The 18441-nt window shown below is 49.2% G+C and overlaps 1 protein-coding gene across 1 annotated transcript in view; it reads left to right on the forward strand.

Moving 5' to 3' along the window:
* peak1 (pseudopodium-enriched atypical kinase 1) overlaps window positions 1-18441 on the forward strand; it is a 75083-nt gene that overhangs the window by 39570 nt on the left and 17072 nt on the right. The window contains 1 exon segment of the mRNA XM_056598729.1: window positions 13593-17256. Coding sequence (XP_056454704.1) covers window positions 13739-17256 — 3518 coding nt within the window. The 5' untranslated portion in view covers window positions 13593-13738.

An 18441-nucleotide genomic window follows, 5' to 3' on the forward strand; every position in this document is an offset into this window, starting at 1 on the left:
GTGTACGCACGCACACACGAGCGTACATTGGAAAGGATTGTAGGAAACAGAACCCATGCTATAGTTTCGCTCAACCTTTGTACAGCCAGAGACAAAAAGCGTTCCTTTTCCTCCTCAACCTGGGCTTCCCCCCTGGCCGTGTTTTGTCTGCGGAGGTGCGCTCCTTCCTGCTCCCGACCCAGGGCCGGCTGCGTGGCCTAGGCCTCTGTCCTCGGACCAGGACACCTCGGCTCTGTTTGGGTTTCTCCTGTCTGCAGACTTGTTGTCTCCAATTGTCTTTCTGCTCCTTATTGATGGTGGGAACACAGGGTCGCTGTGTGTGTGTGATGTGTTGTGAATTCCTACTGGTTGTGTTTGACTCTGTGGCTATTTGTGGGGCTTTGCTTATTCACAGGAAGCCAGAGGGTTCATCTGTAGGGCTGTGGAGCTTATGATTCAGTCGTTAGTATTTAATCTTATTGAGTCATCGAGCTGAGGGTTTTGTTGACATGACTAACAGTGAATACGTGTAATTAGTCGACACATGGGATTGGGAGCAGGAAGGAGGTTTGTGATATGCGTACAGGTACAAATTTGAACAGTCCTTTCTGGCTGGGAGTTGACCACTCTTGTAACTCCACTATTCTGGACCGTATTATCTGGGTAAAGAAGGGACCTTTCCCGGTGGGGATGAAAGCACCACAGCATTCATATCTAGGCATATGCAAATTGTTTACATAAAGTAGCAATAACTTTGATGATCATAAATGGGCCAGGGCCCATGCAGAGAGCAGCAGCGTTTTCACCTCTAGCGCCTGCTGAAATTCTCTCTCTGTTGTTTCACCTTTTTTATTTTTTTGGTAGCGTTGATTTAATTATACCCGCCGCCAGGATCAATTTCACACGCGTGTAGCTCAGCGAGCGTGGAGGAGGAGGGGGAGGAGGAGGAGGGGAAAGGAGAGGGGCGGAGTAGTAGGAGTTGAAGAGAGGGGGATGAGAAGGAGGGAGGGGGAGGAGGAGGAGAAGGAGAAGGAAGAAGGAGGAGGAGAGGGGAGGAGGAGAGGGGAGGAGTAGTAGGAGTTGAAGAGAGGGGGATGAGAAGGAGGGAGGAGGTGAAGGAAAGAGGAGGAGGAGGAGAAGGAGAGGCAGAGGCAGGAGAAGGAAGGGGGAGGAGGAGGAGGAGGGGGGGAAGGAGAGGGGGATGAGAAGGAGGGAGAAGGAGAGGCAGGAGAATGAAGGGGGGGAGGAGGAGGAGAGAGGGGAAGGAGAGGCAGGAGAAGGAGAGGGGAGGAGGGGGAGAAGAGGTAGAATGGAGAGGTAGAAGAGGTAGAGTGAATCATAGAATGGATCCGCTTCGGGGCAGCAATGCTGAAGTTTGGCGTCGCGGACGGTAAAGAAGAGGAAAGGCGGAGGAAAATGGGAGCGACGGAAAGGAGGGAGGAAGAGGAGGGAAGATGAGGAGGAGGAGTGCAACGAGAAGCGGTTATCCGGATACAATGTGCTGCTCCTGACTTTTTTTTTTAACCACAAAGCGCTGTTGAAAGATGGAGTCAGCTCTTTCACGTCCCACCTGTGCATCCCGACAGGAAGTAGCAGCCCGGTCGCCCTTCCTGTCGTCTCCGCTTCCCACTTCCCATACTTCTCTGTATCGATCGCTTCGGCTGCGATCGTTTGTCGTTTTGTTTGTTTTGCTCTCGGCTGTTTGGAGTGAGAGTGTGTGTGTGTGTGTGTGTGTGGGGGGGAGGTGGTTCCATTTCCGCGACTAGGATGATGATGAGGCTGTCGAAGATGTAGTGGCACTTTGATCACATGGTCGATTGCTGGCGTCATCTCTTCGAACCCCCTTCCCCCGACAACCTCTTTACCGTCACTCCTCAACCCGCCCCGGCCGGCCGGGCCAGAAACAGCGGCCCCGTAGCCGTAGATGGTCACACTCTAGCGGATCACACCAAGTCAGCTGCTAGAGGCTTTCCTGGAAAGAGCTGCAGGGACTTTTAGAAGCTGGACGAATCCTAGCGTTTACTTTGGTCGTATTTAATAGTGCCTTATACGTGTGTTCGACAAAAGAGCCAGCATACTTAGTCAGACACACATAATCAGAATACTGGTCGCTTGCTGCAACCATTGCTTTGCCACTGCTAGTATGGGAACTGTTCATTTGAGTGATTTCACACGCTTCATTTTTTCTAGTCTACATGAAAGTGATGTAAAACCCCCGTGTGTGTGTGTGTGTGTGTGTGTGTGTGTGTGTGTGTGTGTGTGTGTGTGTGTGTGTGTGTGTGTGTGTGTGTGTGTGTGTGTGTGTGTGTGTGTGTGTGTGTGTGTGTGTGTGTGTGTGTGTGTGTGTGTGTGTGTGTGTGTGCGTGCGTGCGTGCGTGCGCGCGCGCGCGCGCGCGCGCGCGCGCGTGCGCGCGCGCGCGCGCGCGCGCGCGTGCGTGCGCGCGCGCGCGCGCGCGCGAGCTTAAGGCCGCCAGTCCTTCCCCTATAGAATTAGTTGGTGGTAGATGATGGTCTCCAGAATAAACTAGGCCATGTTTCACCAAGAGCTTTCGTTCTGTCTTGAAGCTTACTTATCCTATATATTTGCCCACGGGCTCCTCAGTAAAGCTTACAGAGGTCTATGTAAGGAGTTTATTATCCAGTTCTAGTGTATGCAAACCTATATACTGCAACATTACCTAGATGTGTGACGATTCTTCTTCTTTTCGTGTCTTTGAAGCGGGTTGGTTATATGATGTTTCCCATTTCTTTACCCAGTCTTTTGGACACTGCAAGATCATTTCAGCTGCACTGGTTTGGTAGTAGGGGGCAGACAAGGCAGTGCTGCGTTGTATGGTCCTCTACTCCACGTTCACAAGTGGTTTTGTGAGTGTGTGACGATGACTTTGATTCTAATAGTATGTTCTTTTCTTTTTTTATTATTTTACTATTAGAGTCATTGAGCAGATGCTTTTAGCCAGAGGTGGGGGGTGTGTGTGTGTGTGTGTGTGCGTGTGCGTGTGTGTGTGTGTGTGCGCGCGCATCCTCCAGGTGCCAAACCGCAGAAGTGGTGAAACAGTAAATCTAACACATTCTAGATCTTTCTCTACGTTCGTCTCCAGGATTGCTCCTGGCAACTCGTTCCTTCCTCAAAGTTATTGACCAAGACATTTGGACCAACCCCCCCCCCCCATGCTTCTGACCTCACTCTCATGGTGTCAATGAGGTCATTGAAGCCCTCCCGTGGAGACCTTGTACGGTCAACACTCCTCTAGAGCCTCGATGGAGAAACTCAAGTGGCAAGAGTGTAAAAAAGGACCTCAGTTAACCTCAGGGTAGGTTTCAGGGTCCCCCCGCCTGATAGGTTTCAGGGTCCCCCCGGTCTGATAGGTTCCAGGGTCCCCCCGTCTGTTTTCACTCAGAGACCCTCACAAACGTGGCCTCAGTGGGCGTTGACGTTGCCAGGGTTAATCCTCACCGGGTTGGATCAAATTTAAGTTCTTGAGTGTGGATTTACAGATGGTATATAATTGTCACCTTTATGGATATTTATATGAATTCAATTGTTCCTCAAGTTAGAAACGATGTGGGTCATCTGTCACCGCCACTTACTGCTACCTCCCTGGTCGGAGACCAGGGGTCAATCCTTCTGGAAGCACAGGGGTGTTTGAATTAGTTTGAATGTTCGGCGGCTCCGCCGGTCAATGCTCTGTGTGGCCCGAATCTGTTTCCAATATGGCATTAGTGCTTTTATTGGGGGGGGGGTTTGTGTATGCTGACAGGTTTATGGTAGAAACCTAAAAATGCAATTTGAGAGCCCTCATGCAAAGATCATCATAAAGTCACAGTAATGTTGATTGTCTCCCTCACCGTCTTCGATTTAAAGACATTTCTTTAGTAGGGCGATGATTCATACTGAGTTTCCTTCCCTGTAGTGTGGCCGTTTAAAGCTAAGAGGAGATAGCATTTAGGCTCCCAGATGATATCTAGTAGTAGTAAGTCGTAACAGGGTCCCTAATTTCTGCATTTCTATCTTCTGTATGGATTCCCCAGCTGACCAGACGCAACATTTCTCTGTTTTGAATGAAGCATGTCATGTTCAAGTCGTGCGAGATGAAAGGAATATAATATCCAATGAAGAAAGACTGCAGAGAATCGATGACATGGTTAACTTTAAAGACGGAACATTTTCCTGAGGTGGGGGCATTAAAAGATGCACGTTTTGTGAGCGAGGGCCTAGAAATAGCCCATAATAACAAACATCAAACAACATCCCATAGGAAAAAAAGCCAACGTCTCTGCATTTAATAGAAAAAAAAGCTTCATCACATACTTTCCCAGTGGTGTGTGCATGTGTGTGTATTTGTGCGCGCATGTGTGTTATTGTTCTCGTGTCTGTGTTTATGTGTACATGTCTGCTGTGTGTATGTGTGTGTCTCCTGGGTATGTGGTTGTGGGAGCGGGGGCGGGATCTTTGCAGGCCTTCTTCCCAGTCCTGATTGGTCCTTCCCGGTGTCACCTCCCAGAGTGATTGTGCAATCCGCCACTCTGGAATGCGAACTTGCTGTCCTTTTTTCTTTTCTTTTTTTCTGTTTGTCATGTTTGTTTGTTTTATACTGTCACTGCTACGGCGTCGAATGGAAATTGTGCCTTAGAGTAACATCACATGGATGAAAGAAACAACAGCGTATTCGGGTCCCTCTAACTGAAACTCTGCTGTGTGAATTATCTGAGTCCCTTCTTTCTGTTATTTATGCTACTGTTATTTATTAGGAAATGTCTACCCCTGTAATGTTTTTTCCTTCTCCGTATACGTCATACCTCTCTCTTGCTCTCGCTCTAAAACGTGTCCCTATCTCGTCCTCCGCATCTGTTGTCTTTTTTTGCGCTCTGATAAACTTCCACTTCCTAACCCATTATCTTTTCATTTCTCCGGAGAAGATGATAGTTTATGCAGTCGTGGAGCCTGGCGAGTGTTACGCAAGCGGACTGTTTGCCTGACGCCAAAGAATGTTCTGTTTGAGTGATTGATGGGGTTGGATGAGGGGGAAGGAGTCAAAGGAAGGGGGAGAATCGCAGAATAAGAGTTTAAATTGTCTCGGATTTAGACTCGGACAGCTGCTTAAAGATGCATCAAATAAAGGGCGCTTTTATTGTGACAGAACCCGTTGCTTCTTCTGCTTTGAAATGTTACCGACTTCAAATGACTAGGGAGAGGCAAAGAAATCAGAAGTATAACGGCGCCCGTCCGATTAATGGACTTGCTTCAGAGTAGTTGTTTTTATTGGACTAATCGTAGTAATTGCCGTGTCTGAGAGGCCTCTGGAATGCTTTTGGCCTTTAAAAACGATAGAGCTCTACTGAAGAACTCCTTGAACTTCTGGCCATAGCCTAATTGGTCTGGAGGTTGATGATTGAAACTCAGTGTTGGGGAGAGTGCAGTGCGTTGAGGGTGTCCTTTATGGCTCCATACATTATTCGTAGGTAAAGTTTAAAGCACGGGAAGAGGGGCCCGCTATTAATGAGGTTGTTTAGCTGACAGGTTAATCGCCGCTCTTCGTCAACGCCAGCGCTACAAAAGCCTTAATAGACGACTTTGAGTTTGCTCAGCGCAGACCAGAGACCTTAAAACAACTAGAGCTGGCCTAGAGGAGTTGGCTTCCTAGGTGTGTGTGTGTGTGTGTGTGTGTGTGTGTGTGTGGGGGGGGGGTGCCCGCTCCCTTCTGCATGGTCGTGTTTACTCTGCGGTCTCTCTTGGTCCACATGTTGCTTATTGTGATGCTTATCGCACTTTATCCTTCTAATCCAAGATTCTGAGTCACACACACGCCAATGCACAAACACACACACACACACACCTACACACAGTCACACACGCACAGTCACACACACACACACACACACACACACACACACACACACACACACACACACACACACACACCCGTCATATAATCGTTTGAATGATCGGAATTTCAATATTGACCATAATAATCGTGATTATGAGTTTCCCATAATCTAGCAGCTCACGCACACGCACACGCACACGCCCAGCCACTTAGAAGCGTGTGTCACATCACAGCTGATACAGTCCATTGCACTCTGCCGGCCTCTTGTATATCATCCATATTGATGACCCATTGGCAAGCCCTCCGTGCATCCTAATCATGTGGGCGATGTGAAATGGCCTGGATAAGTATGCTGGCTGTGATGAATGCCCTTTCTGTCCGCTTCTATTTTGGCTGGCTGGCCGTGGACCTCTCCAATGACTTGCAGAAATTGCAGTCGCATTCTTCTGTGGTTGGTGATCAATGTTTGGTATTTAGTATTAGGATGCATCAGTGGTTTCATTGATGAGGCTAGCAGTGGCTCACAGTCACTAAATGGACTCTCTCTTTCTCTGGCGGGTGGGACACATGTTTATTTATGCCTCGTTAGGTAGAATCGATCCGTGTCACCGATAAATGTTATTATAATATGTTGCATATTTTACCTATTCTAGGGATCCAAATCCCCTTTGGTTGGAGGCATGGCCATTGGCTGAACTCCATTATTGTCAAATCAATGTTTCAGTTCAGTGAAAGGCCATCATACTTAGAGTAATGGAGGTAGTATGGATCCACTATGAAACCATAGCATGCTGTCCCTCTCTATTGCGTAACGCTGTGTTGAACCTTTATGGACATAAAATGTTCTTCTAATGGTAAAGAAGGATAAGGCTACTTTGTAGTCACGGGTACTTGAGGAGTTTGAATCGGTTATTGTTTTTTCCCCACTGTTGCCTTAGTGCATAGTACATACATAGTCTCTCCTACGTTTGTCATTTCAGAGGTGAATGGATCTGTTTCCCTTTAACGTATTGGCCATTTAATGGCTTTAAATGTAATCCTGCTGGCCTCGCACCCGAAGATTAATAACCTGTGAACATCGGCAACATCCGAAACAATTCGCAAACCAAACAGCATGTCTTGTGGGGGATATGGGCTCAGAGCGAATCCATTAACAACAATGGAGCGTCTGACGTTTGTGGACAGGTGTTTTATCTGAACCAATTCTTCTCAGTGTTGTCTATAATTTATAGTGTGCTTTGGGTATGTTATGGAAACATTCCCGTCCGAGCAGACCTTGAACGTGAGCTTGGCAGGTTGTTTTACTGTTGCGGGGGAAAAGCGTTTTCCCAGAGAGCGACAGCTTTTCGAAGCAGAAACCACCTTTTCCCTTTTCGGTTTCCACGCGTTCATTCGATTTTCTCTCTCACTTTGAGGGATGTCACAACATTATGGCACTCAGACATGGAGGCAGAAGTACAGGACCCGTAGCAAAGCCTTACCCTTCACTGCACTACAGAGAACGGGTTGATTCCCAAGCTGGTGACCGGGTTTGCTTTAAGAACGTCCATAATGGTCCATGTGGTCCATTATACAGCTATACAGCTCTAGAAGTATAATGCCTGGTTTTGTGGTAACAACAGCTACAGATGACTTGTCATTGTCAAATACGGAAAGCTGTCCAGTCCAGTCCCTTTTATTTTAATCCAATATCGTTCATGGACTCTGTTTTTCCCATTTTCGTCTCCATTATATCCACCTCAATTATTCTGTCCTTCTCTCGGCTTCGAGCCAAATGTAATGGCGTCCAGCCTAAGGGAGTTTACCAGATCTGTGTAATTATTCAATGCACAGATAATGGAGCTCACCAGGTTCCTATAATGTACAGTAAACTGAGCTAACCAGGTCTCTATAATGTACAGTAAATGGAGCTCCCCAGATCTGTATAATGTTCAGTAAACTGAGCTCCCCAGATCTGTATAATGTTTAGTAAACTGAGCTCCCCAGATCTGTATAATGTTCAGTAAACTGAGCTCCCCAGATCTGTATAATGTACAGTAAACGGAGCTCAATAGATCTATATTTTTCAAGAAATGAATACCTGGCATGTGATGTGAAGTGTTGTTATTGTGTAGTATCAGATTGTAGTTGCTGGAATCGGCAGGGACCTCACTAAACGATACTACAGCGATCGTGAGTGCCGCACCACATATATTGCGATTCAACAAATATTTCAACTGTGTAAAAAGTGTGATGTCGGCGTGATACACATTTTGCTTTGTGCGATTTGTATTTTGTGTGGTTTATGTATAGGTTTAACGTTGGTTCGGGTTTCACAGGACCTCATTGATTCTTCATTGAATGCTGTCAAACCGAACATAGTTGAATACTATGACTAACATAATGCGGATAAAGCAAAGGGACTACATTTGGACCAGATTACATTGACGAGATTACATTGACCTTTCTTTTTTTTTTGTCAATTTAGCAAAATATTGCGGGATCAAATAATCGTTATACTTGCATGAATCAAATTTATTTAATGTGTATATATATATGAGATTGTGGATCTGCTCCCAGATGATAGGAGATGATGAACTGGCGTGCCATGAATGTGCAGATTAGTTTTGGGTTGTTTTTGGAGGCTCGTTCAGCTGCCCATGAATCACTTTGTGATGGGCCACCTGTTAGCCTGGGTAACTCTGCACCAGCATCATTAGATATCTGATAAGCCTGATGTGTGAGCCAAACCCTGCCCCCAGTGTCTTTTAGATGTGATCATCAAAAATGTGGAAAAACTAGTTTCAGGGTTTAGCTCTGGTTGTTCACAAGAGTATCGTTAAATATCCCCTTGCTGTAAAGGGGGTCGAGTTTTTCTAATCTACGGCAACCTATCAAGACGGACAGACAGAACCACAAATCTCCCAACAGACATTTTGATACTCTGCTCTCCCTGTTTCAAGATCAATTTAATGAACACGAGGTGTGTCTGTCTGTCTGTCTGTCTGTCTGTCTGTCTGTCTGTGTCTGTCTGTCTGTCTGTCTGTCTGTGTGTGTGTGTGTGTGTGTGTGTGTGTGTGTGTGTGTGTGTGTGTGTGTGTGTGTGTGTGTGTGTGTGTGTGTGTGTGTGTGTGTGTGTGTGTGTGCGCGCGGCACATGTGGTTCCAGGCTAGCTGAAACGTACTGGTTGATGAACACAAGCTGACATGCTCGTCTGCTGCTTATGACTGACTCCACATGCTATTTCATGCTCTCAGAGAGCACTTTCATAGGAGGAACATTACCATTTATATTGTCGTAATTTAAATGGTGTGTGGAGCTATAAAGTAATAATGACAGTGTGCTGCAGCTATTCTCAATATCATTGAAGAAGTATTTAGTCATTAATCATCATGCCTACAAAGTTATATTGATCCTTAATAAAGTCAGAGGAGAACGAAACCATGCCAGCGAATAGTTCAATAATGGGAAAAATATCCATCAATCTTCCAGCGGAAGACAGGAATAGCAGTAACAGATGAATATCCGATACAGGATGCCCGTTTTCCTGAGCCAGTGACCTGTCCTCCGCGGTCTCTGGGGCGACGTGCTGGCTGCTGTACAGCAGGTGTGGCGTTCAAACCCTCCCTGGCACAAGGGCATGTCGTCACCTGCCTCTTCACCCCATCCCCCCCCCCCCCCCACCCCTCCTGTGTGAAAGTCTATCTCTTACCTGACAGGTACCAGGTACACAGGTACTCTACCCCTGTGACCTCTCTCACACAGTGTGGGAGTTGCTAAGGCTGTTTTAGAACATTCCAGTGCACCAGGCCTTTGTCTAAGGATTTTTTTTGCTTGGATGAAAACACGTTTCTTGGATTATTGTTTCATTCGTGCTATTCACGGTGGCATTGTGGTGGTGTGTGATGTTATTCACTCCTCTCACTCACACAGTTGGAGGAGTCGAAGGGGCCGGGTTGAAAAATGGAATCACGCCACATCTGGAACTCTCGGAACGTTCTAGAACGATCCGGTTCATTGGTGACAAAAAATAAATAAATAAAAGGGCTTTGTTGGTTTCTGGGATGATTTGTGTGCGTCAGTGGTGGGACTGTTGTGGGGTTTATTGTCATTGAAGGAGGAATGCCGCACAAGTGCATGTGGGCCACCTCACACATCATCACCCGTCTCCCAGACTGTATGCCAGACACCGCTTAGAGATGCTGCATGGAGCAGCCAAGTTTTTTATTGTACATTGACACATTTACACACACGCGTACGAATACAGCCATACGCACACACGCACGCCCGGGTGCACAGACAGGAATACAGCCATGCACACACACACACACACACACACACACACACACACACACACACACACACACACACACACACACACACACACACACACACACACACACACACACACCCCCCAAAGGTGTCCAGCATTCATTGTCCTTTCAGAACTTCAGAAGCACATATGCACAAGAAGAACGGTATTAAAATCCCCAGATAATTGTCGTGACAACATAGTGTGAACTGTGTGGACATGGCCTCACATGGCCGTGCAGAAGGCTGGGACTCTGCACATTACTAATATACTCCTACTCAGTGTTTTTGCCGACCCGCTGTGCGACTAGAATGGAGACGGCCTGGTTTGCCTTTGTGCTTTCATAAGTTATATTTATAAGTGATGCTGTTTTCCCACTGTGAAGCCTTGTACCAATCCAGATTCCAGAATTTAAAAAGTCCCTGAACATTCCCGAAAGCAAAGGGTTTTACAAAGCAAAGGGATATGATCCATATAAATATGGATTTGTTATTGGTAATCACCTGACAGTGGCATGGTCACTGATTGTTTGGAAAATAACAATCATTGGAATAATGGAAAGTGCATTATGGAACCATCATAAATATTAGGTGTAAGATATAAGATATTTTGAATGCGTAAATCATTGCATTCTTTGCTATCTTGTTTACAATTGTAATTAGGGATGTACAAGGATTAGCACACAGTTTATGTATTTATATCTATTACAATAATGAAATTACCATAAAGATGTATTTTCCAACATGCAAGTCTGTTAGATAACATCGGTGACATCAAACGCCCAGTGAGCAGGTACTTATATTTAACTGAAGGGGGGGGGCGGGGGGGGGGGGGGGGGGGTCTGCTTGAAGTCATGAATCGAAATCATGAATCACAATAGAATTGCCACTTGACTCGGATTTGATAAGCGTCTATGCAGGTGATTACATAGTTGTGATTCACTATGTTTTTCCTTTGTGCTGTGCCTCCAGGGCAGCGTTTAACAGACTACATGAATGATGAAAATGATATTGAGTCATTATTTTCTTGGATTAGATGTTACAAAGCCTTTTCCCGTAGCAACCTTCCACACTGCTGTGCCCTTGGCTAGAAGATTCAAATGAATCCTGCCTCTTTCCAAAGATTATATTGGTATTATCCAATGCCAATATCCAATCCAATGCGTCAATGAAATTTGTTTACAGAGAAACAATACCTCTAGCTATCTGTTGGAGGACTAATACACTTGTAATTGAGTTAGTTTATTTCATGTGTATAAAAAATATACTTGTGCTATTTTTTTATATACTTTTCTTCTAGTTTCTCAAGTATCTTGACCATGAAGTTAAAGCAAAAAGTGTTTCATGTTCAAGTAAAGTTATTCTATTCAAAATGGATGAAACCATTACCTTTCCCATCCTGGCTAAAATTCACAAATCTGAACGAGCACGTTGTCCTTGTGTTCCTGCCAAAGATGCGCCACTAACAGAGAATTGTGTTTTTGTGGAGCGCAGCACAAACTAACATTTGCATAATGCATTGGATGTGTTCAAATGAGTGTCTTGTGCTTTCTTGAATTGTCACAACAAGCACGTTGCTGTTCTCCACCACTGCATACCATTTTGATTTTCATTTCGACCTTCTGGAAGAAAGCCTTCTTACGACATGTTGTTTTGTGATCTCGTACAAAAACAGAGTCTTAAATCTAGACCCTGGTCTGTCCTTAAGACTTCACTTGGAGCACAGAAACCTGGAATTGGGAGATAGTTTAGGGTGGTTGTTGTGGCGACTGAGGGGAAAACACTGCATGTTTATGACCCTAGTCCTTCTCCAGCTGTTGGAGGAGGTGGACGACTGCTCCAGCAGAAACCAGTGACTTGTTGGACGGGTTGGAAGACGAGGCGGCCACGTGTCTTCTTCAGCACCTCAAAAACTCCTCGGTTGTGGTGAGACGCTCCAGAGCAGGTTGACGTCCAGGTCGTTATGAGGGGTCCATTATTTTAATTATAAGCCTTTTGATGGTAGACCTTTTGGGTGATATCTGCCCTGATTCATGGCTATTGGACCTCCCTTTTTTTGTTTCAAACATTTTCATCACAAGGGTTGTGTGAGTGCTAAAGGGTGATAATCAATGGTAATGTTGATAATCTGTCATCATAAAGTGAGTCTACTTGGTTGGAGCAATAGCCACTTAGCCGTTTCCCTGTGCTCTGATTGGCCGGTGTCTCTTTGCTATCAGGCTATCATTGTCCGGTCCTCTCTGCTATAACCCCACCCTTCTCAAAAAGGTGTGGTGCTGTTATCAAGAAAACCCCACCATCCATCACAAACCCACGTATGACATCACGCATTCGACGTCAACACTCGCTCATCACATCACTCATCCGAAGGGCTTTGGCCATTGCTTTCCTGTCAGGATGTGGCCGGTCAGGGGGTGCAACAGGATAAATCGTCTCCCCCCCCCATCCCTAGGTTTTCTCGGCTGCAGGGAGTTCCCGCTTTCATTGTGTTCTGGGCAGAAGGACGCCGGGCGTTGACCGCCCAGGATCTCAGCCCTGCCGTATCCCTAGCGGTGGATGGATAGACACAAACACGCATCAGCCCAACAGTGTTCCTGCTGAGTCATGGCCCAACTGTCATCTGCAGCGTGTCTATTACCGGATGGAAATCGTTTTCCCCCCAAAAAGTATCCAGCAGCCAATGTACCTGAACGTTCTGGAACAAAACGGGATATATTCCAGACGAGTGCAATGGAAATTCTAGAAAATAGTTTCAGTCATCCCACACTCTTTATACTTTTCTAGGTTATGTTTATTTTTAAGTAATTATGCAGTCTGGTAGTTAGGTATTTGTTCAGTCATGGAGGGTGAAATGGTGGGTGTTCATCTTGGGTTCACTTTAGCTTTGAGTGCCTTTCTTTTGTGTTAGCTGGTGTGTGCTCTTGATCAAACACTTGGGACTTAACTCATTCACACGTCTCTTTGATTTGTTTATGAAACTGTCGATTCATCTTTCATCTTGATGACTTTGCTATATTTTTCAAATTGTCTGGCTTCAGAGACTGTCTTTGTTTGAGTTCTTCATCCGACTGGGATATGGAACAGATATGGAACAGAAATTAGCAAATAAAAATTTCACAATTCAATGCAACATATTCCATTCTAACCTGATGGCCCACCACTAACATCAATAAAATACAAAAGAATATTGAAAATAATTGGAAAAGCACAACTTCTATGAATAACATGTTAGTTGACCCTCACTGCAAGCAGACCAGCTGCAAAATAGAGAAATACTGCCACCTAATGGAAATGAAGATGCATTTCCCTTCTCTTGTTTACACATTTTTCTCTCCCTCTATAATCTTTGTATGCGCTTTTTATACATCCAGTATGAGTGCATTTGTGTGTGTTTCATGAATTTTGCGTACATGAATAAATATACAGATTAATAATTAAATCGATTGTTTATCCTCACTAAATACATGTATTTTTCTGTTTGTCGTGTTGTTTCAGGTCCAGTGATCCGTGCGTGAGAGGACCGGGGCCGTAGAGCACAGTCCAGGGTCGCTGGTTCAGAGTCCATTCCGGTGACCTGTGGCTCCATGGAGGGATTTCCTGTCCACTGACTCCGCCCCCCCCACCTCACCGCCTCTGCAGCCATGTCAGCCTGCAGCTCCTTCACTGAGCACGTGTGGAAGCCGGGCGAGTGCAAGAACTGCTTCAAGCCCAAGAGCCTGCACCATCTCCAGCCTCAAAACAGCGTGAGGAAGGCCCAGTCGGAGCACAGGCTTTCCCCTCCACAGCAGCAGCAGCAGAACCAGCCTTCTGTTGGGGCCAGGCCCAACCCGGACCTCACCAACGCCCCCCAGAGGCCCGGCGGAGTGGCTGCTCGCTCGGGCCACTTCCGGCCGCCGGTGGCCAAGAAGCCCACCATCGCAGTCAAGCCCACCATGATGCTGCCGTGCGCCTCCACGGATCTGGATCCGGAAGGCAACCTCCAGCAGCAGCAGCAGCAGCAGCAGCAGCAGCCGCACCGTCCACCCAGTGCTGGGGAGCAGGGCAAGACCTCCGCCTTCACGGTCTGGAACCGCAACGGGCTGAATCGCAAGAGGCCTGCCGGGCCCAACAACAACAACGAGGGAGAGGATAGAGGAGGAGGAGGAGGGGAGGAGATCGAGGGTTACGGACCGCTCAGCCCCCTGGCCCCGTTCGGGAACAACAACAACAGCGGACTGACTGACGTTCTCAAAGAGATCGTCGGCCTGGGGCCGGGCCCCAGCCTCTGTCCCCTGTCCGGCTCCAGGGACCTCTTCTTCGGACGCATCAACACGTCATACCGGCGGTCCCTTGAAAGGGGTCTTCAGGCCGCGAGCTGCCTGGCCATGGGTCAAAGCGTTGGAAGCGGAGGGTCTGGCCAGAAAAGGGTCTCCCTCAACAACAGCGCTGAGGTCATCAGTGCCGAGGGTGGACGCTACTGCTACCCGGAGTTTTCCAGCGGGGACGAGGAAGACGACGAGGAAGAGGAAGAGGAGGAGAGCGAAGAGGAGCACGAGGAAGACGACGACGACGACGAACAGGACAGCTGGGACGAGAGTGACGAGGAGATGCTGGCCATGGCGATCCGCATGCGGGGCCAGCCGCGCTTCTCGATATTCCGCGCGGCCACGTTGTCGCCGGTGCACTTCGCCGCCGGGACGAAGTGGAACACGGTGCCGCTGCGGAACCGCTCGCTGCAAAGGCTATGCGCCGTGGACTACGACGACAGCTACGACGAGATCCTCAACGGCTACCCCTCTCTGGACTCCAACGGAGCTCCCATGGCCTACGGACAGAGCGACGTGCTGGGTGGCGGCTTCGTCTCCAACTCGGAATCCCCCACCTCGCCCGAGTCCTCCTCGTCCCTCCTCGGGGATTCCCGCACGGCCTCGAGCAGCGGTAGCAGCGCCGCCCCCTGCGGGCACCCGAACGGCATAAACTCTCCCTCGGCGCCTCCACACGCTCCCCACAAGCCCTGCACTTTTGAGACTAAGGCGCCGCCCGACCCCAGGTCGGCGCCGCAGAGTCCGTTTAGGATGGCCGAGACGCACACGGCCGTGCTCGCCATCCGGCTGGAGGAGCAGAGCGGCAAGGAAGGCGCTCCGATGCCTCAGGCTCTACCGGGTCAACCCGTCACCATCAGCTTCAGCCCCACGGAGGAGCAGGTGGTCACCGGGTACCCGTACCGGGTGGTCAACCTGGAGAAGTCTCTCGTTTGCAAGCCCTACACTGTCGTAGACGTTTCTGCATCCATGACGACCAAAGAAGAGCCGATCCCTGACCCCACGTCGAAAACGAAAAAAAGCCCCCTGAGCCCAAACGCGTTCCCCGGCCCTCTGCGTCAGGCCCTCTCTCCGTCCTTCCCGGGGTCCCCTTCTTCCCCGGCGTCCCCGATGACGCCCACAACGGCGCTGTTGCCGGCGAACGCCCGCCGGAAAGCCAGCGGGAGCATTCGGTACCAAGAGGTGTGGACGTCCAGCACAAGCCCGCGCCAGAAAATCGCCAAGATAGATCACGGGTCAGGGTGCGCACACGGTCCGGTGGTCCCCCCGCGACACTGCAGCCACAAGTCGGCCCCCACGTCTCCCATCTCCGGGCTGTCCTCCTCCCGCACCATACCGGTGAAATCTCCCAACTTGTCGGAAATCAAGTTCAATAGCTTTAACAACGCCGGGATGCCGCCGTTTCCCATTATCATTCGCGACGAGCCGGCCTATGCGCGCAGTTACAATAACGCCGTCAAGGTGCCCATCGTCATCAACCCGTGCGCGTACGCCTACGACAACCTGGAGGTGTACAGGAGCTTCCTGGGACTCAGCGGGGAGCTGCCGCCGCCCAAAGGGGCCGTCGGCAGCAGAGTGACGGGCAGCAGAGTGACCAGCCACACCTACGAGGAGATCGGCTCCTCTGAGAGCGTCCAGTCCAGCTCCACGGATAAAACCCTCTCCGGCAAGGGCACCTCTGAAAGAGCCGCTGCCGAGGAGCTGAGAGCTCGGCCCGAAGCCCTGTCCAAGATGATGAACGTTCAGCCGAGAACCACTACAGATCCCAACACTGCGGGTGCAAGCATTGTACTGAGCAGCACCATAAGCGCCGTCTCCTCTCCCACTAGTCCGGCCAACGCGGCCAGTCCTCTCACCTATACCGTGAGCCTACCCAAGCGCAGCCCTGCTGCCACTGCAGTGGCGCCGTCCGGCCAGAGGAGCGGTGGGTCCTCTGTCGCCACAGACCTGTCCGTGTCCTTCGGGGCGGGGGCGGGCCACCGCGAGGAGGCCAGCGCCGTGCTCTCCCAGATCGTGGCGTCCATCCAACCCCCGCACTCCCCTCCGGAGTCTCCCTCGGAGAAGTCCGAGACGTTCGGCTCGGAGGAGATCTACGCCGTGCCCCCCGACGCCACGGAGAGCCTCGTCCGGCCCAAGTCCCTGTTCGCCTCCCCCGACGGCGCGCTCTCCAAACCCAGCCAGGAGACGCCGTCGAGGCTGCTGCCCAAGTCCCACAGCGCCTCGGCGGCTCTGCCCCTGTCCAGCCCCGCCAAGGCGGAGCCCGGCGCCCCGTTCCCCCCGCCCCGCTCCACCTCCTCCCCGTACCACGCCACCAAAATCCTCCAGAGACACTTCGGCAACTGGAGCAACAAGTCGCCGGCGTTGGGTTCCCCCACGCGGGCCGGCGCCGGGGAGAGCGGCGGCGGCGCGGGCGACGGCGGCAGCGGCGGCGGCAGGCGGGCGGCGGCCGAGAGCACGAAACCCAAACGCTGGATCTCCTTCAAGAGCTTCTTCCGCCGGCGGGTTCAGGACGACGAGCAGAAGGAGAAGGCGGAGAAGGAGAAGGAGAAGGGGAACCTGGTGGGGCTCGACGGCACCGTCATCCACGTGCTGCCGCCGCCGCCCCAACAGCGGCAGAACTGGTTCGCCGAGGCCAAGCCCGACGACCCCAGCCAGAAGCCCACCATCATCTTCACCTACAAGCCGGACGGCGCCGCGCACGACGGAGACGATAAGGGGGAGGAGCGCTCGGACGATCAAGGCGGGGAGGTCGCGGCGTCGACCTCCCCGGAAGGGAGTAGGGACCCCGGGCTGACGGTTCCGAGGGGAACGCCGTCGCCGCACAGCGTGGGGGCGGACATCATCAGCGAGGTCATCAGGTAAATTCAACGCTTTTTTTGTCACCCTTCCCGTTTCTGTCGCTACCGGTTTGGTCTCTCGCTCGAGAAACGGATGTTCAGTAAGGGAAGCTGTTGTTCCCAAAATGATAATGTGTGTGTGTGTGTGTGTGTGTGTGTGTGTGTGTGTGTGTGTGTGTGTGTGTGTGTGTGTGTGTGTGTGTGTGTGTGTGTGTGTGTGTGTGTGTGTGTGTGTGTGTGTGTGCGCGTTTGTGGTGCGCTGCATCTCCGTCGTGTGTCTGGCTACATCTCTGATGTGTAATTCAACATAAATACATCAACGAGGTGATTGTGTGTTAATGAGGCTTTTACAGTGTACGATAGCTAATCATTTATAATTATCCAATATTCATTAGTATCCATTATTCAGCGAAGCGCTCCAACGGAATACATCGCAGCCAAACCTTCAAATTATAAAATCCACCCGATAACTCGGAAGGATGTGATTATCAGCCTGGGAAAACAAATCACAAATAATTAAATTTGAATAATGGGTAATGGTATTTTTTTGATCTCCATTATTCAGAAACTTTCATAATAATAACAAATGTGAGTCAAGGATATATGGGCCATCGGGGAAGGATTGTGTGGATAGCTGGAATGGCTTGCACACAATCATGTGTCTTACTCCATGATGAACCCCAGCCGAGGAGTTGCTACAGCCATCCTGAAGACATTAACCTTGCATCCATGATCAGCCGAAGGAGACAGCCGACAGCATGCCGCAGTTGTGTGAATGTCTCACAGCTGAAGACAGGGGATTATCATGTTCTCTCAAATGGTTCCTGAATGACCCTTTTCTGATCAGATCTTTAGTGGGGGAATCAGTACACAGTCCAGGGGACACTTGCCCCACTAATGCCACTTTCACTCTGACCTGCTGGTCTGATGAATATGTTATTACAATATCATTTTTGATCATTATTCATAGCAACTTTTCAGAGAGACTGACAACGTGTTTAAGTGACATCAGAATAAAACAAGCCAATAAAAAAACGGTAGAAAATAAATAAGAGGGAAAAAACGAAATGTATGAAGATGAAAATGGAAGAGAGACAGTTATTTGAAGAGACAAGGGGACCAGCCACCATAATTACAGAGTCAAAGCCTTTTTATGCCGTTTAGTTTTTAAATACTTCTTAAAACAATCAACAGAAGCGACTGCTC

This window comes from Gadus chalcogrammus, chromosome 9 (assembly GCF_026213295.1).
Source record: "Gadus chalcogrammus isolate NIFS_2021 chromosome 9, NIFS_Gcha_1.0, whole genome shotgun sequence".
In the NCBI taxonomy this organism is placed as follows: domain Eukaryota; kingdom Metazoa; phylum Chordata; class Actinopteri; order Gadiformes; family Gadidae; genus Gadus; species Gadus chalcogrammus.